The 23,856-nt window shown below is 47.9% G+C and overlaps 3 protein-coding genes across 3 annotated transcripts; 2 read left to right on the top strand and 1 right to left on the bottom strand.

The window, feature by feature from the left end:
• Window positions 1-1,645: 1,645 nt before the first annotated feature.
• On the top strand, window positions 1,646-9,972 carry susd5 (sushi domain containing 5). The gene is made up of 5 exons (XM_061664303.1): window positions 1,646-1,825; window positions 2,625-2,802; window positions 4,745-4,854; window positions 4,928-5,116; window positions 5,686-9,972. The coding sequence occupies exons 1-5, from the start codon at window positions 1,765-1,767 to the stop codon at window positions 7,236-7,238; spliced, it is 2,091 nt and encodes a 696-aa protein (XP_061520287.1). The 5' UTR covers window positions 1,646-1,764; the 3' UTR covers window positions 7,239-9,972.
• Window positions 9,958-15,543, bottom strand: crtap (cartilage associated protein). The gene is made up of 7 exons (XM_061664306.1): window positions 14,609-15,543; window positions 13,359-13,508; window positions 13,095-13,266; window positions 12,770-12,898; window positions 12,235-12,380; window positions 12,083-12,166; window positions 9,958-11,028 (listed from the first exon to the last, which is right to left on the bottom strand). Exons 1-7 carry the CDS (start codon window positions 15,056-15,058, stop codon window positions 10,975-10,977), a joined length of 1,185 nt encoding a protein of 394 aa, XP_061520290.1. The 5' UTR covers window positions 15,059-15,543; the 3' UTR covers window positions 9,958-10,974.
• Window positions 15,544-15,815: 272 nt separating this feature from the next.
• Window positions 15,816-21,550, top strand: fkbp9 (FKBP prolyl isomerase 9). Its single transcript, XM_061664305.1, has 9 exons — window positions 15,816-16,125; window positions 17,114-17,259; window positions 17,796-17,985; window positions 18,939-19,084; window positions 19,156-19,345; window positions 19,809-20,144; window positions 20,515-20,660; window positions 21,108-21,271; window positions 21,347-21,550. The coding sequence occupies exons 1-9, from the start codon at window positions 15,923-15,925 to the stop codon at window positions 21,524-21,526; spliced, it is 1,701 nt and encodes a 566-aa protein (XP_061520289.1). The 5' UTR covers window positions 15,816-15,922; the 3' UTR covers window positions 21,527-21,550.
• The last annotated feature ends 2,306 nt before the right edge of the window (window positions 21,551-23,856 follow it).

Below are 23,856 nucleotides of genomic sequence, written 5' to 3'. Positions count from 1 at the left end.
CAAATCACTGAGTCACTGCTGTTGTATGCACCAATTTTATCGTTTTATCGTTTATCGTTGGGTGAGCATTTGGCGATAGAAGTGGGACACCAACAATGCATCACTGCGGTCACATGGACCTCCAAGTCATGATCATATACAATAAAATATACAACAACAAAAAGTTATGGACCACCTGTGGAGCTACTAATGTTACAAATACATTTCGACAATCTAATTATTTATTTATTTTAATGTAATGCGGGGGAATATTTGGTGACAGAAGCGGGAAACTAAATCAGTGAATCACCGCTGCAGTCTGGACCCCCCGAATTCTCCTGATCGAACACAACGCACGTTCGGTGCAAGGAATGGCTTCGGTGTGGCGTCAGAAGTGGGAAACCGAAGCGGCAGTCTGGGAATTAGAGGGGCTAAGCCAAACTGATCAGTATTCGTTAAACCATTTTTCACTCCATTCCACAGCCGTGCACACACAAAACGGTGGCGCGGCGGCACCGCGTATGTCCGGAATGTTATCTCCAAGCGCAGCTCGGTGGAACCAACGACGGCCGCAGCCTTCAAAAGCTCCATCAACACCTCACGCGCGCGTCTTTATCTCACACACACACACACACACACACGGGTGAGGAGGAGGAGGAGGAGGAGGAGGAGGAGGAGGAGGAGGAGGAGGAGGAGGAGGAGGAGGAGGAGGAAAGGGCCTGGCTGGGTGGGCAAAGGGGACATTTAATCGTAATTAAGATTTACAATGGATCTGCTCAAAGGACGGCTTTCCCGGTTTGTAACAAACGCGTCGTCCCGCTTCAAGTTCATTTGTCCGTCGTCCTCGTTCTCCTCTGCGGGTTCGGAAGGAGGAACTTCAAAATGGACTTGAGCAATCGCTCGGTCAGAGGACGGGACTCTTTTGAAGCTGATAAAGCAGAGAAATATTGTTATAATTCAAACGATATATATATATATATATATATATATATATATATATATGGATATGTGATATGAGGCCTCTGCACGGTCATTTTGCAAAAGTAAAACAAAATAAGTGGTTTCAGAAGTGTGCACACCCACTTCAAACTGGGGGCGTGGCTGTGTGCGCAATGAGCCAATCACATTCAAACCCCAGTTAAGTGGGAGTCAGCGCACAGCTGTCCTCATTTCAAAGGCCTCTGGTTAACCCCAAATCAAGTTCAGATGTTCTAGTAGGCTTTTCCTTACATTTTTTTGCTGACATTTTATCAGGGGTGTGTAGACTTTTTACATTAACCTCATTAAATAAAAATAGAACATATAACAAAATATATTTTTTTTTAAAGCACAAAGATATGTAAATTAAGACGTTTGCGTTCAAATTTCAAGAATACACAGTTTGCAAAAGTTATAAAAATGCAGTTTTCATGTAAAAATAACCCCCCCCAAAGAAATTTGGAATAAAATTTCAATGGCATCATATAAAAGGGCTGAGACTTTCCATGAATTGAAGGCAAATATCGAAGCAATGTAGTGTTAAAAACTTGAAAAGTGCGCAATAATCATGGAGGAGAAGACTTGAATGTGCATCGGACTGGCGGCCAGGTGCGACTTTTCACAGGCGCTCTCCATCCGCTCGCCGACCGGACCCTCGGCCGCCTCCTCCTGCTCCTCGTCGTCGTCATCATGACCCAAGTCCTCCTCGTCCTCATCCTCCTCGCTCAGTCTCACCTCTGCAGCCTCCGAAGGAAGTTGTGCTGATTTACAGTCGTCTTTTTTGAAGAACAAAAAGTCAGAAGAAGTATGCTGGGCTTCCTTGGATGCTTTGCGTGTCTTTTGGTGGCTTCTGTTGCCGATGCAGATGGTAAGAAAGGCAACATTTATCGACAAAATGCAGCTAGAAATTTGTTTCTTCCAATTTGAGAAGAAATTAGCCAAGCCAACCATTACTTACAACGCTATATGATGCATAGTGGCGTTTATGTCAAATTTCCCTTTTCAAAAATCGACAAAACTTGACAAATTAACTTTCAACTTCTTGTATTGCGTGATAATGTGTTTGATTTGTTTATAAAAATGCAGCGCTTGTGTTGGCGTGTGAGGTGGTAACCAGCTTGACGTGCTCGACTAAATTAACCCGTGTGCTTTTAGATGTCATTTCAACATTTTTATGACCAATAAAAAGCTTTAAGCAAGCAGCAAAAAAAAAAAAAAAAGCGTGCTTTAGATTTATAATTAGCTTAAAGTAGCTTGAAACTTGCTCTTTATGTCACTTGTAATTCTTTTTATTATTTTGGACCGATAATACGTGGTCGCATGTTTGGTGGTGGTCGTAGGCCGTAGGCGCAGAATGGCAGCCACGCTTCCGTCAGACTGCCCCCTGCAGGGCAGCTGTGGCTACACAAGTAGCTTACCACCGCCAGGTGTGCCTGTGGAGTGAATCTTGGAAAGTGCGATGCAATATTTTTATTAGTCTGAAAGTCTAATTAATAGTTGAATAATTACTTAATACCTTGATTTTTATCCTACTTTTAACCAATAAAAACCTTTAAAATAAGCTCGAAAGGTGTTGAAAAATGCTCTGGATAAATTATATACATATTTGCTTTTAGCCAATAAAACAAATGTGCTCGATAAATAAAAAGTCTCCATTTGTGTCGCAGGTCGAGTGTTTGCGGTGGAGGTCGGCAACTCGTCGTCCAGTTCCGGGTTCCGCGACGCGGAGTGGGCTTGCGCCTCGCGGCGGGCCCGCCTGGCGTCGGCCTCGGAGCTGAGGCACGCCGTCATGGAGTGCTTCTTCTCCGCGTGCACCCGCGGGTGGCTGCACGGCGGCTCCGTCGGGTGAGAAACGAGCACCTCTGTCCGCCTTTTGCTTTTTCCACGGGAAGGTGACGGCAGAAAAGACTCCTCCGTTCCTTCCCGGCCGGAAAAGGAAGTAGAGGATGAGGATGGTGAGGATGAGGAGGAGGGAATTCTGTGCTGAGGTGTCATGTAGACATCTGTCGCCGTGGCAACGCGACACACAAGGAACAAGCACACTTCTGGGAGGAGACATCGGGAGTCCCACTTGTCAGTTTGTTTCGTAGTTTGCTTGTTCATGACTCCGTTTGTTTATTTGATCGTCTGTTCGCCGATTATTGAATTGGTTCAGTCGTTGTCGTTTTTTTGTCAGTTTGTTCATGAGTCAGTTCGTTTGACTGTGTCGGTTCGTGACTTACGTTCAATCGGTTGTCCGTTCGCTAGCTTAGTTTAGGTAGTTCAGTTGTTGTGCTTAATTTGTCAGTTTATAACTTAACGACGGCGCTAAAGGCCTCAGAGCAGACAGTCGGATGACATCGGCAGGTGTGAAACATGGTGAGGATGTGCCAAAGCAGCGCTGCCGGGAAGACTGCTCCGTCAGACGCCGTTTTGGGCTCCGCCTACATCATAAACGCGTGGCCGATTTCCATTTTCCGGGGATCGTGGCGGCCGTTTGTGGCAATTTGTTTGCTTGCCTGCAGACACTTTCAAGTACGAGTACGGCACGCTCGTTTGTCAGTCTGCAAGTCAGCTGCTTTGATGATGAGTTGGTTTGTTCATTCGCTTGTTAGTTCCTTAGTTATTTAGTTTGTTCGATCGTTACAGAGTTGGTTTGACTGATGAATCATTCGTTAGGTCTTACATCAGCTCATTGATCAGTCCGTTTATTTTTGTTAGCTGGCGCGTTTCTTGGTTAGTTTGTCCAGGGGATCGTTCATTAATTGGTTCGTATGTTAAGGAGTTAGTCGGACTGTTTATTCTGGTCATAAATGTCCTTGTTTATCTTAGATCGTTAGTCTGTTTGGTATTTCGATCCTTTATTGGCTTAAGCATTCGCTCTTTTGTGAATTCCTTCGCTAATTTCTTTGTTTACTTTGATTGTTTCCTCTTGTTCGTTTGCCCGTGAGTACGCTCGTTGCGCTTTTCAGATATTTCCGCAGTTGTTGCCCATTGTTCGCGTATGAGATCATCCGCCACAAACCAACCAGGAAGTGGCCTTTCCCGTGATGTTTACATTGTAACACGTTCTCACATCTGTATCTCACCTGGCAGACTGTGGCGTTGCCACGGCAACCAAACAACACACGTAGCACACGCAAAATACTCACTTAAGCTCATATAGCGAGGACTTTCTATGGCCCACTTTTGTCCCGCGCCGGCTGCCTGAATTTTGTCCTTATAAGCCCATGTTGACGTTGACACACTCTTGCAGCGTATGACTCACATGATTTCTCGCCGTCTCACATTCCCAACAATTAGTGACGCCTCGGATTAGAGGGGAAATGTTTTCCAAGCGGGCGACTGACTTCACGTTTTATACAGTTGATTCTACAAGACTTAAGCGCATGGGAACATCTACTAGCGGCGCGATAAAGCCAAGCTGCGTTGCACAGGCGGCACTCCGATATGCTGGCATAATATTTGCACAAGGAAGTCCACCAGAATCAACGGTGGCTTCATGTTGTCGTGTTCCATTCGTGCACTAAACACGCGGTTTTTCCCCAAAACGCATTTGATATGGAATACAGAGTGGAGATTCAATTTGGAATTTCACCCAATGTTTGCTAGCTCGTTTGGTCAGTAACTTGATTTTCAGTGGTTTTGTTTGTTTGTTTGTTTGCAAGGTAGTTCGTACGCTCATTCGCCGGTTCCGAAGTCGGCTCGTTTGCTCCTCTCAGTCAATTTGACGTACGACAAATGAAAATCGAAGTCAATCACATTCAGTCGCAGGGAGTTGAATAATCCAGCCGTTAACTCCTCCCAGGACCACCGTGTGCAACTACGTGGGCGGCTCGCTGAAAGCCGTGGAAGTGAGGACGGAAAACGCCACGGGCGACGCCGCAAGCGTAAATGGATTCTGTATCAAAGACAAAGGTCAGTCAATCGGTCGATCGGAGGGTGACTTTGAGTGACTACAAGTATGATGGTGCGCTTTCGTCGGTAACAGGCGTGCCATGCGGTGACCCCCCGTCCTTCCCCAACGCCCGCCTTCAGGGCCACGGTGGCGTCGAACTGGGCGACGAGCTCCTATACACGTGCGTGCCAGGCTACGTCATGCCCAACGGCCACAGCGCCTTCAGCTTGCTGTGCGACAGCTGCGGCGAGTGGTACGGACTGGTTCAGATTTGCGTCAAAGGTAGGAAAAAAAAGAGAGCGCCGCCGTGTTTGTTTGTCGTGACCTGGACTGAAGGTCGACTTCCCGGCTCGTCAGCACCTGGGGTTCGGCGACCCCGCCGCTCGATTCCGACCCTTTGCGGGAACAATGTCTCGCTTGTGAGCGCGGATGAAAACGGCCGCCGCGGCACCCTGGTGCGACATGCCGTGGCGTGGCCCGAAGGAGGAGGAGCACAAGATGCGGTCTGAAGGCCGGGAGGGCGTGCGCGCTTACCTCCCACCCGGCCGCGCTCCCGAGGAAGCCGTCGCAGGAACCCGATGATCCCAGATCCACGCGCACACCTGACACTTCCGACCTCCTTAGTTAGCTCGTCCACCAGTTTTTTTCATTTGCTCGTTAGTTATTTAATTCATTTGTTGGTGAGTGTATTCATTCATTAAGTTTGTTTCTTCCGCAATTAGTTGTGTTGTTCTTTTGTTCCTTAGTGACTAAAACGCCCGCATGATTCATATGTTTGCGACTTCCAAACACATTTTTGCCTTTCTGCGACTTTTCTATTCAGAGAGAACCGATTGTCCGTGTCGTTGCAGACTCAACAGAGGCGCACGTGGACTACGAGGACCAGTTCACGTACGGCGAGGCGGACCACCAGAGCGAGGACGACAGGCCTGCGGAGGATCTCCACGGAACCGAGCCTGACCCGGAGGAACCCATGGACCGGGCGCTGCAAGAAATCAGCTTCGAAAGAGAAAAAGAGGAATCGGATCCGGACGGTCGGCAGGAGGTGGAAGTGGATGGCGAGGAGGCTAAAGAAAGGAGAAGTGACGAGAAACGGAGCGCGGAGGACTCTGCCGCCCATCCGAGTTGGAAACAGGAGGTGACGACGGCGTCCACGGACCCGCCCGTCTCCCTCCTGTCCCAGAAACACCTCTTCTGGTTCCCCTCGGAAGCCTTCCAGCAGCAGCGCCCGGTCTCCGTGGACCCCGTGACCCAGACCACCACTCAGCGGTCCTCCGGCAGCCGGTCCGAGGAGAGCCTCAACGACCACAACCGAGAGAGTCTCGATCACCGCGATGACGGTCCAGCGGAACAACAAATTCCAGTTCGGCACGACGGTCTGGATGAGCAAGACCGCTACGAAGACCGCCGTGATGATCACTACGACATGGGCGAGCACGAAGAGGTTCGCTACGGCGGTCGCAATGATAGCGCCGAGGAACGTGCTGTCCACGAGGACGGCAGCGATCTTCAGGAGCATCCGGGTGGTTCCGAGGAGCATCCGGACCAAAATGACCACGACGACGACGTTCATCAGGAACATAATGACCGTGATGATAAAGACCGCCACGATGATCACGACGAACACCGTGACCGTGATGATCACGACCGTGGCGAACGTGACCGTGATGATCAGTATGACCTCGTCGACCAAGATAATCACGAGGACCACGGCGGCGAAGACCATAACCACGAAACCGACGACGGGAGGCAAGATGGCGACAACGGCCACGCCGAACACGATAGCCACGAAGACGACAATCATCAGCGCGTCCTATTTTCCGAAAAGAGCCAGAATGCGACCCGGCACGATGCGGGAGTAGCGACCGCCACAGACGAGACCTGGCTGGACGGACACCCGGTGGCCGCCCACCCCAACGAGGTGGAAGAACCCGTCCCCGACAGCAGCGTCCCAGCAGCGCCTGAAACCGGAGCCCCGGACAACCCCGCGTCCTCCTCATCCTCGGACGCCGTGGAGTACGACACCCAGCAGGTGGTCCCCACCCACTCGTGGCTCCTGGACCTCACCCGGCACCCTTTCCTGGACCCGGCGCAGGACAGCGACGACCTTGACGGGGTGACGGGGGAGCGCGCCTTGCACAACTTGCCTGGTGAGACTGGCGAGAGGGGCGAGGTGGAGGGAGAGACGGGCGGGGCCGTATGCGTCGGCGAGAACTGCCCGCCACCCGGCCCCTCGCGCCGGGGTCCCACCGTGGCAGCCATCATCGCGGCGGTGTGCGTGGTGGCGGCGGCCGTCACGGCGACGGTGTGGTGCTACCGGCGGCGGCAGCAGAAGAGCTCCGTGTACGACATAAACGGGAAGGGACAAAGCAACCAGCACATGGAGATGCAGCAGAAAGTTTAAAAGGGGGGCTGAGACTTTTTGGGGCCGAATCCGCTATAGAATTTGTAATCAATTTGAGGAGACGTGTGGGAGCCCGACAGAAACGCGACACGCACAGTGGACCCTCGGAAGTCAAACAAATGCCGTTTCCATTTTGATGATTGAATCGGATTTTGGGTACATTTTCAACCCGGCCGCATCAGCGGCACTTACTTTATTTGTCAGTGCCTTTCAGACGAAACTCTGTGAAGCAGGGCAGGACACTGCCGTCCTCCGTGCGTTGGGATAATGAGATGCGGGATGACATCACTGCGGAGGCGGCAACTGCTTTCAACACAAGTGGGCGTGGCCAGTGAATTTTGGGTGTTAACTTACACGCTATGTTCAGAGTCCCGTTCTTCACCGTGGTTACGCTTCTCATCCGAGCGCGTTCCGGGTCGACTTCGACGCTTCCGTCCTGCATCGGTACAGAGCGGTGGGAAGGCGTCAAAAACAAAAACAAAAACAAGACCAAAAGAAAAAGCAGTTGCTTGGGTGGGACTAAAAAAAAAGTACCCAAAATGCAAAAAAAAGAAACTCAATTCTGCATTAATGAAAAATACAAACTGATCCTCCAGATACGGATTCGCATCGCTTTTTCCTCCGAATTTTAGGTTGTCATCGCCCAACTACAAAACTGTTCGAGTTCTGACGTTCCACTGTACATTATAAGGAATTTCTTTCCTCTTTGTTTCCAAACGACAGCCGTCGAGCTGAACTATTTTTTCTTCATTTTTGTTTGGGCTCCATTAAGAGTGTCACGTTTGTGACGACAATGGCTGCAAACTAACGAGTTCGTTGTCACGGTTTTGACGATCAGCCTACATCATCGTCATGAGTGTGACATACACAAAACGCTGTTTAACCTTGAAATTATGGGATGAAAGTGTTTGACCGTCAGGCTGCGCCGACGCTCCACTGGATGTCGGAAGGACTCTTTGGGGTCTTTATTTTGAAATGTTTGCCGTCCGGCTGGAATGGCGGTTTGGTTTTTGCCGTCACTTGGCTAACATAGGAAAACCACAACAGAGGAGGTCCTCAGAGCTAACTATTTAGTGAATAACAGGTAAGTACAAAAAGTAGCTAAGCTAGTCGTCCATCGTAGAACATGCGTTAGCTAACAATAAAACGCGTAGCTAACCTCAACATTACTTTTGACGGTAAGCGGTTTGTCTTTTTTTCCCCTTTGGACTCATCAAATACCCTCAAGAAAAGGGTATATGTACACATGAAAACTAAATTCATTCAATAAACTGACACTGGTAAATCAGCTGGACCGCATTTTCGACGTTCCACAGTATGTATGAATTCTTTCGTCTTTGTTGTTAGATGTTAGCTGCTGCGACGAAATAGTGCTAAAGTGCTGTGTCGGCTTAATTTTTTGGGGGGCGGGTCACATTTGTGACAAAGTTAACGAAGGAGAACTCCAACAAACAATAACACGCATGGCTAATTTTAGCTTGGATGAATCCGACTTTTGACCTGCCGCCATTACAGTTTTCCTCATCGGATGAATGATCACAAATACCCTTGCGAAATAAAAAATAAAACATGGAAAGAATACAAACTGTTTAGGAAATGTGTATTTCCCTCAAAGTTTTAGGATGACATTTTGCGATCTGGTTTCGACGGGATGTATGAAGGATTTTTTGGGGTCTTTATTTTTCGACATTCGCCATCGTGCTCGAATGGCTCTGAATACCGAAAAACCAAAAAACTGGCACACGAGCGATCGTCTTTTCGTCTGAATTTCGGGAGCCGACATCCCATTTTATGTACGAAGGATTCCCCCCCCCCCCGTCTTTATGTTTAGATGTCAGCCGTCAAGCGGAATGACGGTTGGGTGTTGGCGTTTTTTTTGTAGGCAAAAGCACAACAGAGGCGAGTCGCATAGTAGCAGTAGTCGTCAAACGACAAGTGTACAATCGCTAACAATAAAAGACGCAGCTGACATGACCTCGAACTGCTTTTGACGATCGTCTCACTGTCGTCGTCATTACCTACATACACAAAATATCCCCCCCAAAAAAGGCAACTGCAAAAGATGCAAAAATACCTTTTAAAAAAAATCAATCCAAACGGTTTGTCCATATTCTGTTATCCAACTGCCAGATTGCATTTTCATCTCGATTTTAGGTTGAAATGTTTTTAGCCCGGTTCCGACGGTCCACTGCATGACGAAAGGAATGTTGTTGTCTCTATTTTTCGCTGTCAGCTATCGATACGGAACCGCGGTTGGCGTTTTGTTGCAACATGTAGATTAAAAGCACAACAGAGGAGGCTATTTTGCTTGATTTCATTGTTTTGGTTGATGTGCGGTTTTCTCCTGCTTTACGACTTGTCGTGCGCGTGTGGTCACCTGATGCTTTTCATCGGAGGGTTCTGAAGTGATATCATTATTGATTAGGCATCTAAAATAACTGACACATAGTCGATAATGAAATAGCGCCGCGATGGTGAATGTAACAGCCGATGAGATTTACTCGTGGATGCGATTATTACTCACAGTAGGATGTATGCGCGCGTGTTTCTGCGCATTTCAAGTGTGCCATTGTGTGTGTAGACGTAACACTGTGTAACTTTATGGGTCAAGTCGAAATGTGCACAGCGTGTCGTTCTGGGACTGCCCCGAACGGGGTAGAAAAGGACATTTTCATCACAAATTAGCTCATTCGTGTGCTTTGTTGTCGTTTTCGAAATAAAAGTCCTGAACGTGTGACTCTGCTTTGTTATTACACCATACACTGCAGTGGAAGCCAAAAGAGCAGAATTTCCCATCAGCCACAATTGAACAAGATCCCAAGTCCAAATTTGGTCATTAACATTTACACCTGGAAATATTTTGCCAGATTGGCACCTGAATTTTATTGATTCAGTCTTTGTCCGTGCCCCGGCCTTCTTAAAAAGTAAGGTGGCAAATAGTCAAGAAGTTTGCTGTGTAATGCTGTTTACTAACAAACGTGACACTATTCTTGGTGGAGGTAATCCTCCTAACAAAACTAATTAATTCAAGTGGGACCAAAAGCGGTTCAAAGTAACTTGGCCAGATCGGCACCGGAATTTCCTGAATTGTGACTTTTCGCGTGTCCCAGCCCGCTTCAAATATCCGGACCAATTTGTTGTGTCATCCTGCATCCGCGCCAACAAACAACACTTGACAACAACCTCTTTGCTTGCCGCAGGTCAAAATATGGTTTGTCTTTAATCAAATTCAGAAGCCACCTCGAACGTCAACTGCTTAAACTCTGCGTCCTTTGCTGGTTTTCATGGCGTCAAAAAAAAAAGATCATTTTTGAAATAAAAGAGAAAAGACAACGCGCGCGCACACACACACACACACACACGAGGGAATTTTCCGCTGCGGACATTTTAACGCGTGCGTGCGACAAACTGCACAGAGACTCGATGTTCAAACACGATTCAACAAGTGTGTGTCTGCTTGGACTTCAGCCTCCCTCCCTTTTTTTAGGATTATGACCATTTAAATTCCCCTTCATGATGCGCAGCCATCACTTTTGGGGTCATCGAAGACGTCCCTGATGTTTTGGCAAACGTCTTTTATTGTAAAACAATTCACAGCGGACACATTAATTTATGAAACAGCGAGTACAAATATTTCACCCCCCCCCCAATGCCCCGACTGTAAAATCAAATGAGGAATGCAAATGTTCTTTTGTAACAACAAAGTTCAATAAATATATGCTGGTTTGTGTTTGTTTCAGGGTTTATGTTGATAATCCAGAAACTCATCTATGAACTCCACCACCTCACCCTGTGGAGAACAAAAACACACAAAATTGGTGATGTAGTTCTCAACAGAGGATAATCACAAACAGCTTAACTTCAGTACTCATAACTAGATTATAAATAATAATGATGAACACCCCAAAAAGGTGATTTAGTCGCCAAATACAAAAAATAATAATAATGGCAAGACATTATTTTTTTATTATACTAATAAAAATAAATCGAGTAGTTGTTTGTTTTCATTAATTATTTTTGCATTCTTTTACATGTTTTTATTTATTATTCCTGAAAATAACTAACTTACGAAGAAATAAAATATTTACTTATTACACAATATAAATAATAGCTCATTGCTTTAATTCATTATATTAAAAATGAAAAAAAAAGATTTTATCTTACATTATAAAAACAGCCGAATATTATTATTTGTATATTATTTAAAGATTTATTATTGAAAATAATAATGTAAGAAGAAACAAAACTATTTCTGATTATACTACGTAATAAAATAGTTATTTTGTATTTATCTTTATTGAACGATTTATTATTAAGAATGGTGGGAAACCTTTTTACACGCTATACTAAAATAATAGAAGATTTGGATTATATTAATTATATTTTGTTCATCTCAGTGTTTTAAAAGTGAAAACTTCAGCTAGCATTCAGAATATATATTTTTATTCGTAGGATATTTGCATATTACATACAAACGCTGCACAAAACGTATATTTTATTTTTTATTATATATATATATATATATATATATATATATATATATTTATTTATTTATTTTTTTAAATATGATTTTTCAGTTATTTTATCAGTAGATGCATTAGTCACAAGTTTGCTTTTATAGTTTGTAAATTTTTATGGCATAATATTTTTGTCCCAAACTTTGTATTTAAAAAAAAAAAAAAAAAACAACATTGGATTTTATCAAATGAGGGTCTGGCTGTATTTCTAGGCCAAATGACGTCCTTCTGTTTTGATGCGAGCTGTGCTTTGCTACAACCTGGTGGCCTCTTGTGATAGTGCAGCTACTCAACTCGATGGGGGGAGGGGGGGGGGGCAAAAGTCACCTCATCGTCACTGGCCAGATGCTTCCTGGAGAAGTCCAACATCTCCACCTGCATGCTGGTCTGATTGTAGTAGCGCACCGCCTCCTACGCAACACGCATCGTGTCATAAAAGTTGCCGTTTTTGATATTGTCGTCGCGAGCGCGTGACGTACCGGCCGGGGTAGGAAGTCTTCGTCGGTGAGCTCCCACTTGTCCTTGTGGAACTTGTAGTAGACCACATTGTTGTTCATCACCTCGTCGACGGGGTCGAAGAGCAAGTAGCTGGTGGCGCACGGCACCGCGTTCTTCAGGTCCTTCACTGCGCCCGCAAAATGGACGCTTCGGTCAGGAACAGACCTTTTTCACCACGACGTCAGTAGCTCAGATGGCACCATTCGTAAATAAACCTCTCTACTGTCTCTCATTTTGACCATTTGAGAAAACAGCAGGAAAAAGCTGGAATGATGATTTTAGCTCTCTCTGCCGCTGTGCTTTGAACGTGTCAAATGCAAAGACGACGTTGCGAGGTTTAAAATAAATAAATAAATAAATAAAAAAAAAAAAAAAAAAAAAGGGGGGGACTACTAAGTCCTGCGATCTCCTCTGTACAATTGTGAACTCGATTTGCCCATCTGGATAAAAGTCGAGTCTACTCGCGCGACGGCGGCACGGTGCGCCCACTTTGCGAAAAAAGGGGCTGGAACTCACGTTTGTAGTAGGCAAACTGCAGGTAATGGTACATGGTGGCCACAAACTTGTCCACCACGAAGCCCCCCACCACGGGGGTCAGGTCGCTCTCGCACTGCACTTTTCTCTCCAGCACCTCCGTGTAGTGATCTGGAGACAACAAACAACAGAAAGCGTCAACTAAAGTACAGGTACAAATACGGAAGAAAATATGGATTTTGGGAGGGGGGGCGGGGGGGTTAATAACATCAAAGTTTACCGTTATTAGACAAATGCATTGGGACACCTACAGGTGTAGGAGACAGAGGAAGAAAAGCACGGAGACGATTTTCAACAGTGCACCGACCGGCTATGTTGGGGTAGAAGTCCTTGAAGTCCTTGACGTCTCGGGGGCCCTCGGAGGCGGCCAGGCACTCGTCGTAGACCTTGAAGAAGTCTCGCAGGGCCAGCTCCATGTCGGACACAGACGTGCGGAAGTTCTCGCCGTTGTACGCTCGCACAGCGCGAACAAACAGAGTCTTTAAAAAGGAAAAGAAAAAAAGCAGACCCGTTTGTTTGGGCTGCTGAGGAAAACCTGCCGGTGGACTTCGAGTGGCGACTGTGGCGATACCTCATAGGATTTGGTTTCCAGATCTTTGAGGTGCTCCTCGGCCCCCGGCAGGCTCTTGTAGTAGGCCATGTTCTTCTGCATCATCTCGTCGTTGGGGTGCTTGAGCAGGAAGGTGTGCGCGGCCGACACGGCCTTGGCCAACCTGTCGGTCTGAAACGCAAAGCAAACATCTTCCTTTCTTGTTGGGGGGACGACAAACAAAAATCAGCCCCCGACACCAGTTTCACCAACTGCTACCAAATTGGGTCGACCAAAAAAAAAAAAAAAAAAGTCTTAAGCCTGAAATTGAACAGGACGTTTGCAGCCTTTTCGGGAACAAATCTAAAGTTTGAGAAATAAATAAATAAATTGGCCCCTGACAACATTTTCAACGATCGACGCAAAATTGGGGGTAAAAAAAAAACATGCCTGAAATTCAAGAGGGCGTTGGCCATCTTGGTGTGAAGAGGTCAAAGAGCATGACCTTTTCTAAACTTCTTGGGGCAAGTAGCACCCCGCTTCTCTCGGCGTGAGCGTCCTCCACACCCGAGCGCTGACGGAACGAAAATGAACCGATGGAGCTTGTTTTACGAACATTAATAGTCCATCCATCCATTTTCCGTAGCGCTTCTTCCTCACGCGGGTCGCGGGCGTGCCGGAGCCCATCCCAGCTATCTTCGGCCGAGAGGCGGGGTAACACCCCGAACCGGTCGCAGGCACATAGGAAAAAAACCAACCATTGGCACTCGCAAACTTCTTCAATTAGCCTAGCATGCATGTTTTGGGAATGCGAGAGGAACGCAGAGTACCCGGAGAAAAGCCACGCGGCCCGGGGAGAACACGCGAAGTCCAAACAGACCAGGCTGGGTTTGAACCCACAACCTCAGAACTGTGAGGCAGATGTGCGGACCCGTCTCCCAGCGTGCTGCCATATTACTCGTCGTGATTCCAAATGCTTATGATCTGACGCCACACAACTGAAAGAGCAACAGTTGGAACGTGTTCAAAGTTGAGCCATGTCGGAGTGAAACGTTCACCGTGTTCACGTTCATTTTCAGCTCAACTGCAACACCGACATCATGGAATTATGAGCTACCTGCGTGTACTCTTTATCGGCAAGCAGTAGCTCACCTCTAAGCAACTATGAAAATAATTCTATATCGATATATTCGATTATTCGTCTTTTATACTGCACGTTTTCTTTTGTTTCGTGTCCCCCCCCCACCACCACCACCACCACCACCACCACCACCCTCGCGAGCCGGTCTGACCTTAAAGCAGGCGTACTGCAGGTAGCGGTAGGGCTCCCTCCTGTCGAACTCGTCCAGGGTCTGGCGGCTGGGCACGGCCTGCCTGAAGGCGGGCAGCCCCTGCTTGCAGCGCTTCAGACAGCGGGCCCTCTGGAGCACGTTGCCGAAGGCCCGCAGCTCGGGGAACTCGGCGAACTTGCTCTCGTCTCGCCGGCGCACCGAGCTGCAGTTGAGGTTGCAGAAGGCCTCGCTGTCCCGCAGCAGCCGGTAGAGGCGCAGGGACACCTCCAAGTAGTCCGCCGCGTCCGCCCATTTCTCGCCGCTGTACTGGTCCAGCGCGTACTTGTAGGCCGACTCCAGCGGCATGAGTTCGTGCCGGGGGAAGCTGCGAAAGCTGTACTTCTCGTACTGGCACAGGACCCGAGCCAGGCCCAGGAGGGCCACCAGAAGCCGCAGCGCGGAGGCGGCCATGTTGTTCTGCGTCTGGGGAGGCTGCCGCTCGTTACACGTAGCGGGACCGAGGCGGAGCAGGCGGGGCCTCCCACACGTTGAAAATCACAACGCTTCACTCGTATATTATGACGCCCGACGCAGCTAAAGGCGATTAGTCGAGTTGCGTTTGTTCTGGGGGGAAAAGTTCGTTTCGGGCAAAGGCGGCCATGTTGGCTGTCGCTGCCTAATTCGAACCCGGTGCGACTTCACGTCGGTCCCGCCCACTGCCACGTCGAGGCATTTCTCTCAGCTCGTTGCCCTCACAAATGTTCCACCAAATGTGCTTTCTCACGCGTGCTTTTCATCTTGAACAAGAATTGCAGTGTTGTTACGTCGCGCTAATAGCGCCGTAAACCCGTCAGCGGGGTGCTACGTATGCACGTACGCGGAGACCCCGACCACGTTGACACTTTGCCGAGGCTCTACTGCGCATGTGTGATACGTGGGACCCCGAAAAAAAACAAACCCTATTCAAGCCTGGCGATCGGTCAAGCTCGCGTACACAAAGCGAAGCTTCAGGCGGAAGTAGTTGAAAGCAAAACACGCACGACTCGCTTGTAGCGTCGCATTCGGTGCGTTGGTGGCTCACGTTACGGTCCCGTTGCGTGAGTGCTTGCGTTTCAATGAGTTACATTCCACATAAATCCGTTAAAATGGATAATTGCAGCTTTTCGTTTTGACGCTGAACCGGAACTTGTGATTGATACGTCTAGCTTGACTGCAAGTCCTTCAAGCGCAGGGACCGGGAAGAGAGAGCTTTCGGTCCAACTCGGCGAAGACTGCAAGGAAGGAAGGAAGGAAGTTTCACCAGCTCCTCAAAGTCGATCCACACGCAGAAAAAAAATGCAGCGAGCCGCTGACGGGTTCGGATGTCTGGCGGTTTTGGTGGCGCTCGCCGCCTGCAGCGCGCCCCTGGTTCCGTTAGACGACATTGTGATCGAGAAGACTTTCGTGCCCGAGAAGTGCGCGCGCGCCGTCAACCCGGGCGACTACGTCCGGTACCACTACAACGGCATGTTCCCGGACGGCAAGAAGTTCGACTCCAGGTGAGCCACGCACACGTCGGTGCAGCCTTGCGGGCTTGCTTCCGAGAGCCACGCAGGCAACATGTCCGAGTTGGACAAGGGGGACACTTGCGCTTCAATAGAACCCGACAGAACCTGAAAGTAGAATCCATGCAGAATATGAACAATTCAACTTGATCCAGAGTGTGAACTCTTTTCACAAAGCGAACGCAAAGTTGTTCAGGTTCATGCTGGACCAAGAAAAAAAAAAACATCCTCATTGCATTGATTGCTAAAATCAATTGAATCCCCTTTGTAACAATCTGCAGTCTCAATTTGGTTTGCGTAATGTGAACACAATGTGGTCCAGGTTCACTTTAGCCTTTGTTTCCCGAGGCTCATTCAGACCTAATCTGGACCAGAAAGAAATTGAACTGCTGCGATTCAACCGCGTGAACGTCAACATGAATCGAATCCTCTTCGTAACATTCCAATTTGCGTTAACGCCGAGTGGTTCAGGTTGACTTTGCCCTGTATTGCCTGATGTCCATTCAGACCCAAAGTGGTCTGGAGAGAAAGTGTGAATACTCAACTGAAGGGAATCCGTTTCGTAACACAATAAATTGGGGATGTAGTCTCAGTTCGGTTGACTTGCAGGCCTCGGATGTGTTTGCTTAACGTGAACACAAAGTAGTTCGGGTTGGCTTGACCGTCGTTGTCTTGTCGTTACATTGACGGTCAAACCAGTGATGGACAAGAAAGAGAACCAAATCTGCTTTCAAATGAACTCCCAATGTGAAGACAAACATGAATTGAATGTTTTTAATGGATTTATTTTGCACTTTTTGAGAGTGCCGAGTACAGACCTTCACACTCAATAGATGTCGGCTGAATGGAGAGATGGTCTCGAATCAGTTTGTGCAACGTGAACCCGAAGCGGTTCAGGTTGACGTTGCCATAGCGACACCCGTTTGTTTGTAGCCTTCACATAGGCTCGCTCGAATGACCAAATGCGCTTTTTGTGTCGCAGTTACGACCGCGGCAGCACCTACAACGTTTTCGTGGGCAAGGGGCAGCTGATCCAGGGCATGGACAAAGCTCTGGCGGGCATGTGCGTAAACGAGAGGCGGCTGGTCAAAATCCCGCCGCACCTCGCCTACGGGAAGAAGGGATACGGTGCGTTCAAGACTTATACGGTATTATGTACATTCATTACTGTGGTTGTCATTTGCTCTGAAGGATGGGCCAAAAAGAAGGTACGCATGTTTTTTGTTGTTACATTTGTACTTATTTATTAGAAGGACATCCATCTGGTAAATGCTGGAAATGTCCTTCTTCAGCATTGCAACATTCCTCAAAACTTTACACACACACACACACACACACACACACACACACGTAGTCTTATTGCATCCATTTCTAGAAAAGCGTTACCGATGAACTTTTAAGTTCTAGTAGGATCCAGCAAGGGTTAGGGTTTGAAGATTGGGTGTGAAGGCCATTGTTAAGGTTCCATGGTAGCTTCTGGGGTTCGAATTAAGGTTTCAAGACAGGATTGGGGTTACAAAATAGTGTTGCAACACAAGCCAGGGTTAGGGGGTCCAATTAAGGTTTCAAAGTAGAGTTTCGAGCCAGGGTTACGGTTTCCAAATAGGATTTTAAAGGCCAGTGTTAGGGTTTGAAGTTCAGATGTGTGGTCGCGTGTCTCTCAGGCGACATGATCCCGGCGGACGCCATCCTCCATTTCGACGTGCTGCTGCTGGACGTGTGGAACTCTGAGGACGGCGTGCAGATCGACACCTACCGCACCCCCGCCGTCTGCGCCCGCAAGGTGGAGGTGTCCGACTACGTGCGCTACCACTACAACGGCACGCTGCTCGACGGGACGCTTTTTGACTCCAGGTGGATGTCCGCTGTCTAAAAGCCTTCACCTTTTGCCCGAGAAAGCGATGTTACACCACAAAAACGATCATGTTGTTGCTTTAAAAGGCAATATTTGAACATCAAAATGATTCGATTTTGACTCAAAAAGGATATTTGTTTTCCCACATAGATGTAACATTTTGCCTTTAAAACACGAGATTTGCTCACAAAAAGACATTCGGCCACAAAAGTGCACCATGTGCATGAAAATGGTTACAAAAAGATGACGTTGCCTTGAAAACACAAATTGCTCAGGAAAAGGCTATATTGGCCCACGAAAAAACATTGTATTTTGCCTTTTAAAGGTCATAGTGCAGTATTTTACGACGAAAACTGCTTTGCTATGAATTCCTACTTGTTCCACAAATCCTCTAGTTGCTCACAAAAAGCACTGTTAAGCCTCACGAGCGGTCAAGTTTCGCATATAAATGGGGCATTGTGCTCCCAAAACTGTGTATTTGCCAACAAAAGTGCCACAGTAGTTCCCCATAATGCAGTGGTGGCCACAAAAATGCTACATATCCTCACAAAATGACATATTTGACCCGGAAAATGGTAGTTTTTTTTTTTTTACAAAAATGTAACCTGCTTCCTATGACAACACTGCGCTTACCCACAAAACTGCAATATTAGGCTATGAATACATCAATTGTTCAGGAAAGGGACGTATTCGACCGCAAAAAGTATTATATTTTGCTATGCATCGTCACAAAAACGATGGATTTGACCAGGAAAGTGGTAGTATCCCATGGAAGCATGATCTACTGCCTCATACACTGTATTTGCTCACGAAAAGTCTCATACGAAAACAGCTTGTTGAGGAAAGCATTGTATTTTGCTGTATATTGTCACAAAACAGTACGTTTGACCATCAAAGTGGTCGTAGTGGTACTTTTTGTTGAGAAAAAGGTGTAACCCTCACCGGCCCACAGCCACACCCGCATGCGGACGTACGACACCTACGTGGGCATCGGCTGGCTGATCGCCGGCATGGATCAGGGCCTGCTGGGGATGTGCGTAGGCGAGGGGCGCGTCATCACCATGCCGCCATCGCTCGCGTACGGAGAGAACGGAGACGGTGAGCACCGGGCCAAAATAAGAGGGAGAAAAACTCACGTTGGAAATAGCGTCCACGATGTTGCCCCTCAGGTAGCGACATCCCGGGTCAGGCGTCCCTGGTGTTTGACGTGGTCCTGCTGGACCTGCACAACCCCAGTGATGGCATCGCCATCACCAACCGGCAAGTGCCCGAGCCGTGCCCCCGCAAGTCGGTGGAGGGAGACTTTGTGCGCTACCACTACAACGGAAGCCTCCTCGACGGCACCTTCTTCGACTCCAGGTGAGAGGGTTGTGCTTCCCCGACAGCGTTTGTTCAGGAAAAGGCTACATTTGTCCACAAAAAGCACTTTATTTTGGCTTCTAATGCTTTGTTTTGTACAAACAAAAAATTGTACTTTGCTCAAATAGGCCGGTTTCCCGTGTAAATGTCACATTTGGCCTATATAACATACATTTGGCCACAAAAGATGGTCTCACGTCCTCAGTAAGCTGCAGTAATGTAAATTGTTCTTTGCAGAGGATAAAGAATATATGCCGATGAGTATTCTGATATCTGTCTACGTGTTGCTTCACTAGTTCCGTTGTTTAAAGGGGGTATAACACCGTGACGCCGATGCTATTGGTTAGCCCGTATATGGCCGTACGCGTTATGTGTTAGCATTAAGCTAGCAGACTTCAGTTGAGTGACAATAAAGAGCTTCCAGCCTCTTCTATTGATATTTCTTCCCCCGCCACCCTCGCAGCTACTCTCGTAACCGCACATACGACACCTACGTGGGTCGTGGCTACGTGATCGCCGGCATGGACGAGGGTCTGCTCGACGTGTGCATGGGTGAGCGGCGCACCATCACCGTCCCGCCGCACCTGGCCTACGGCGAGGAGGGCACCGGCTCCAAGATCCCGGGCTCGGCCGTGCTGGTTTTCGACGTGCACATAATCGACTTCCACAACCCGTCGGACGGCGCCGCCGTGACGGTCGCCAGCAAGCCGGACGCCTGCGACAAGCTGACCAAGAAGGGCGACTTTGTCAAGTATCACTACAATGCCACGCTCATGGACGGCAGCCCCATCGACTCCACGTGAGTGATTCCGCGGGAGAGAGAGAGGGTGCGCCAATTCTGTGGAGTGTGCCTTTCAAAAACAAACAAAACAACTGGTGTGTAAGGGCGCGCCATATTTGTGACGGTGCGTGCCTCAGAACGTTTGCGTTTGCAGCGTCAAAGCTACGCTCTCCGTGGTCCGTGGTAGCTCGTGTATGAATGTGCTTATTTTTTTAGTGCACCAGTGGCACCAGTGTGTATCCTTGACCACTTGCGCGGGCATTACAGTACGTTCCAACTAGCGGTGGTACGCTCTAACGTCCTGGCTAACATCGATACCTGGTGTTGCTGTTTGTATCGTGGCGGTGTGGTATAAACCTAGCGTCCGCTTTGCTGTCTGTGATGTAAGGTACAACTACGGGAAGACGTACAACATCGTACTGGGTGCCAACCAGGTGGTGCCCGGGATGGAAGAGGGGCTGCTGGGAATGTGCGTGGGCGAGCGCAGGCACCTCATCGTCCCCCCGCACCTCGGATACGGAGAACAAGGAGTCGGTAAGTTGCGTACACGTGTGCGCAGAGTACACATTGCACCTGTAGCTGCATTTCCACTTTTAAGTTCCAGGGACTAAAATGTTTCCAGAACCAAACGTACCCAAATCGTCTTGGATGCCTTTCCACCTAAAAGCACGGGAATTTGGTTCTGGGTATTTTCGTTTTTCGGTCGAAACGTACCGAAAGTACCCACAAGTTCCCGGAATGTTAGGTGGAAATGTGGCTGCAGACTTAATTGAAACTTTCAATTGCAACGACTACGTAGGTTCGCAGGATCACAAGTTCCTTGAACTTGAGATGGAAGTACGGCTACAGACGCAATTGGTCTTTTGAGTGCCTAGAACTGAAAATATCGAGAACCAAAAGTTCCTGGAACCTCAGGCAGAAATGTGGCCAGAGACACACTCCCAGAGGCTAAAGCTAAGCTAAGTGCAAATCTTTGTCCAGTTGACGAGGTTCCGGGAAGTGCGGTTCTGGTGTTCGACGTTGAGTTGATAGAAATGGAGGACGGACTCCCCGAAGGCTACATGTTCATCTGGAACGAGGAGGTGGGCGACGACCTCTTCACCGAGATGGACAAGGACAAGAACGAGCAGGTGGAACCTTCCGAGGTACGTACTGCGCGCTAGCTCAAAAATGGCTATTTCGACATGTTACGTTTGCTGATTTGTTCTGTCGTCACATAGTTCAGCGACTACATCCTGCGGCAGGTGAATGAAGGCAAAGGCCGCCTGGCGCCCGGTTTTGACCCGCAGCGCATCATTGACAACATGTTCAACAACCAGGACCGCGACGGCGACGGCAAGATCACCGCCGCCGAGTTCAGGCTCAAAGCCGACGAAGCTGCCGGGCATGACGAGCTATGACGGGACTCGGAGAGACCAGGAGACGGGAGGGGAGGTGAAGGGTTTCGGGGAGGGTAGAGGTTTTTGGTTTGTTTGTCTTTGGCTTGTTTTTTTTTTTCCCCCCAAGACTGGCAGTATGCTCAAATGAGCCAAATGAGATTTACATAAGTGTGGGGAAACTTTCTTTGTTGTGATCATTTGAAGTCCTTAACTTTATGAAACAAATCTCCAACAAATGGCTGTCGGCTTTGCATTTAGTTTTTGTGTGTACAAAAAGTGCTCCAGTGTGTTTGTGACAACCAAGGCACTTCCACTGTTGCCTCTTTTCCACAGCGCGATGCCTACTTGGCTCGGCCGTAATGGTTTTCGCGGCAGGAGCCTTATGCCCGGATCAGACCACGAGACAAATTCGGCGTCTCCTGATGGCACTTTGTCAGACCATCGCCATCAAATCTTGCTGCGTCTCCGTCCGAACACTACATGACATGTATTACGATATCGCTGTCGCCCGTCTTTAATGATCATTGGGCTTATCTTGTCAACACTACCGAATACAACCGTTACTATGGTGGTAACAACAACAACGATTACAGCAATGTTTTGTATTGAGGGGGGGGGGCGTTTTGGGTTGTCCATTTTTCTAGGAGAGCTTGAGCTAATGTTCACACACCGGTACTTTTAATACTGCTAGCTAGAAAACTAGCTAGTGCTAGCACTAACGTTCTCACGTAAACATGGCGTCCTGTCAATTCATGCTCTAACGTTCTGGTAACCATTGGTTTGTGCTTGCGAGTAAATGTCGACAACGGCGAGCAGTTCTATTGGTCGACGTCGGGCGATAATGTCGCACGGTTGTTGTTCATATGTCACGTTACACGCACGGTATCCCAAAAATCAAACGTGCTCGACTTTTCATGTTGGCATCTTCGGGCCAAATTGTCGGTGGTGTATTTTGTCACACGAGAAGCAGTTTTGTTGTTCCTGACAAAATACGTCAGGCCTGTTGGAGCGTCACTTCGTTACCACCTTGGGCCAGAAGCCCAAACTGATCAATGACTGCCACACTTACCACTGCGTGTTCGTTTTTTCTCTGCGGAAAGGTAGCCCAATGATCAACCTCACGCCGTTGGAAATGGATCCGTTTTTTATCTCCAGAGCGCAGCAAAAAAGCACAAAGTACGCAGAATTCTGGGCTGCTTCCTTTCCCTGACACCGAACCTCACATCCGCGGCGCAGAAGGGGACGAAATGGAATGGCAGTTCTTCCCCTCGCAGCCCTCACAATTTATACAAGCGTGGGAGGAGCGGCGTCATCCGGCAGCTGGTGGGTGTCACGTGACTCCAAATCGTCCTGTCAACAAGTTTATACAAGCACGTGGCTGCAGCGTATTGCGCACGGTTATACAAGCGGTCAAAAGGCCACTCTCAGGCCAGCTCGAGCCCTAAGGAAGCCATACTGAATGAATGATCTATGGATAATATGACAGGCCCAATCTGGGAACTCGACCACCATAGCTATTCGGGCCAATAACGGAGCTAAAATCTCGTCGTCTGATCCGGGCATTGTACCGGAGCCGCAGTCGCACCTGAAGTTCCAGGTTTTGCGTTCCAGAAACCTTTTAGTCCCTGCAAGCGAAAGTATCCCAGAACCACAAGTTCGCAGAACTTTAGTTTGAAATGCGGCTTATTGACGTAATGAGTACTTTTGGTCACGGGAACCTTTTGAAAATAAAGTACTCAGAACCAAGAGTTACTGGATCCTTAGGTGCAAATGCGGCTACAGACGTAACGGGTACCTTTGGAGAAATCAATAGTTCTTTGAACCAGAAGTACCCGGAACCTTAGCGTTCCTTAGCCTTCGATTACTAGCATAACGACACAATATTCAGATCAAAGTTCCGATCCGAGATGGTACCGTGCTGTGGAAAAGAGACATAATCACTCCATTCAGCTTTTGGTTTAAGGAGCTGCCAGGAAAGTCGTCCGGACTTTTGTTGTTGTTTTTCAATCTTTGTTTGAATTTTGTCCATTTTCACTTTTTGTGTGTGCCTGTGAGAAGAGGAAAGTAGATCACCGTTATGCTGTGTTCGGTTTATAGGGGCCCCCGAACCAAACATGCAATTCGTGCAATGACGGATGACGTCTGTGTTTTGTGTTCCTTTTTTTTTTGTTTTTTTTTTTTTTGTTTTTTTGTTTTGATACGTATATTTTAAGAACAAAGTTATATCACAAATTCAAAATATGAGGTCAATGTGTAGTTTTGAAAGAGAAATTGTAATATTACCAGGAAGTCATTTTGCAAATGAAAAAAACAAAAATACTTTCAAATATGATAGATGTTCTTTTTGAAGT

The sequence above is a fragment of the Phycodurus eques genome, chromosome 20, assembly GCF_024500275.1.
Source record: "Phycodurus eques isolate BA_2022a chromosome 20, UOR_Pequ_1.1, whole genome shotgun sequence".
Classification (NCBI taxonomy): Eukaryota; Metazoa; Chordata; class Actinopteri; order Syngnathiformes; family Syngnathidae; genus Phycodurus; species Phycodurus eques.
Note: the sequence above shows the minus strand (reverse complement) of the source record. Positions and strands in the feature narration are given on the sequence as shown.

Excerpts from the sequence above, each read along its gene's own strand:
- susd5 (XM_061664303.1), top strand. The coding sequence starts at position 1,765 with ATGCTGGGCTTCCTTGGATGCTTTGCGTGTCTTTTGGTGGCTTCTGTT. Across the intron at positions 2,803-4,744 it reads CTGCACGGCGGCTCCGTCGG|GACCACCGTGTGCAACTACG; the intron begins GTGAGAAACGAG and ends AACTCCTCCCAG. Across the intron at positions 4,855-4,927 it reads ATTCTGTATCAAAGACAAAG|GCGTGCCATGCGGTGACCCC; the intron begins GTCAGTCAATCG and ends CGTCGGTAACAG.
- crtap (XM_061664306.1), bottom strand. The coding sequence starts at position 15,058 with ATGGCCGCCTCCGCGCTGCGGCTTCTGGTGGCCCTCCTGGGCCTGGCT. Across the intron at positions 13,509-14,608 it reads TGCAGTACGCCTGCTTTAAG|ACCGACAGGTTGGCCAAGGC; the intron begins GTCAGACCGGCT and ends TTTGCGTTTCAG. Across the intron at positions 12,381-12,769 it reads GCAGTTTGCCTACTACAAAC|TGAAGGACCTGAAGAACGCG; the intron begins GTGAGTTCCAGC and ends TTGCGGGCGCAG.
- fkbp9 (XM_061664305.1), top strand. The coding sequence starts at position 15,923 with ATGCAGCGAGCCGCTGACGGGTTCGGATGTCTGGCGGTTTTGGTGGCG. Across the intron at positions 16,126-17,113 it reads GGCAAGAAGTTCGACTCCAG|TTACGACCGCGGCAGCACCT; the intron begins GTGAGCCACGCA and ends TTTGTGTCGCAG. Across the intron at positions 19,085-19,155 it reads GTACGGAGAGAACGGAGACG|GTAGCGACATCCCGGGTCAG; the intron begins GTGAGCACCGGG and ends GTTGCCCCTCAG.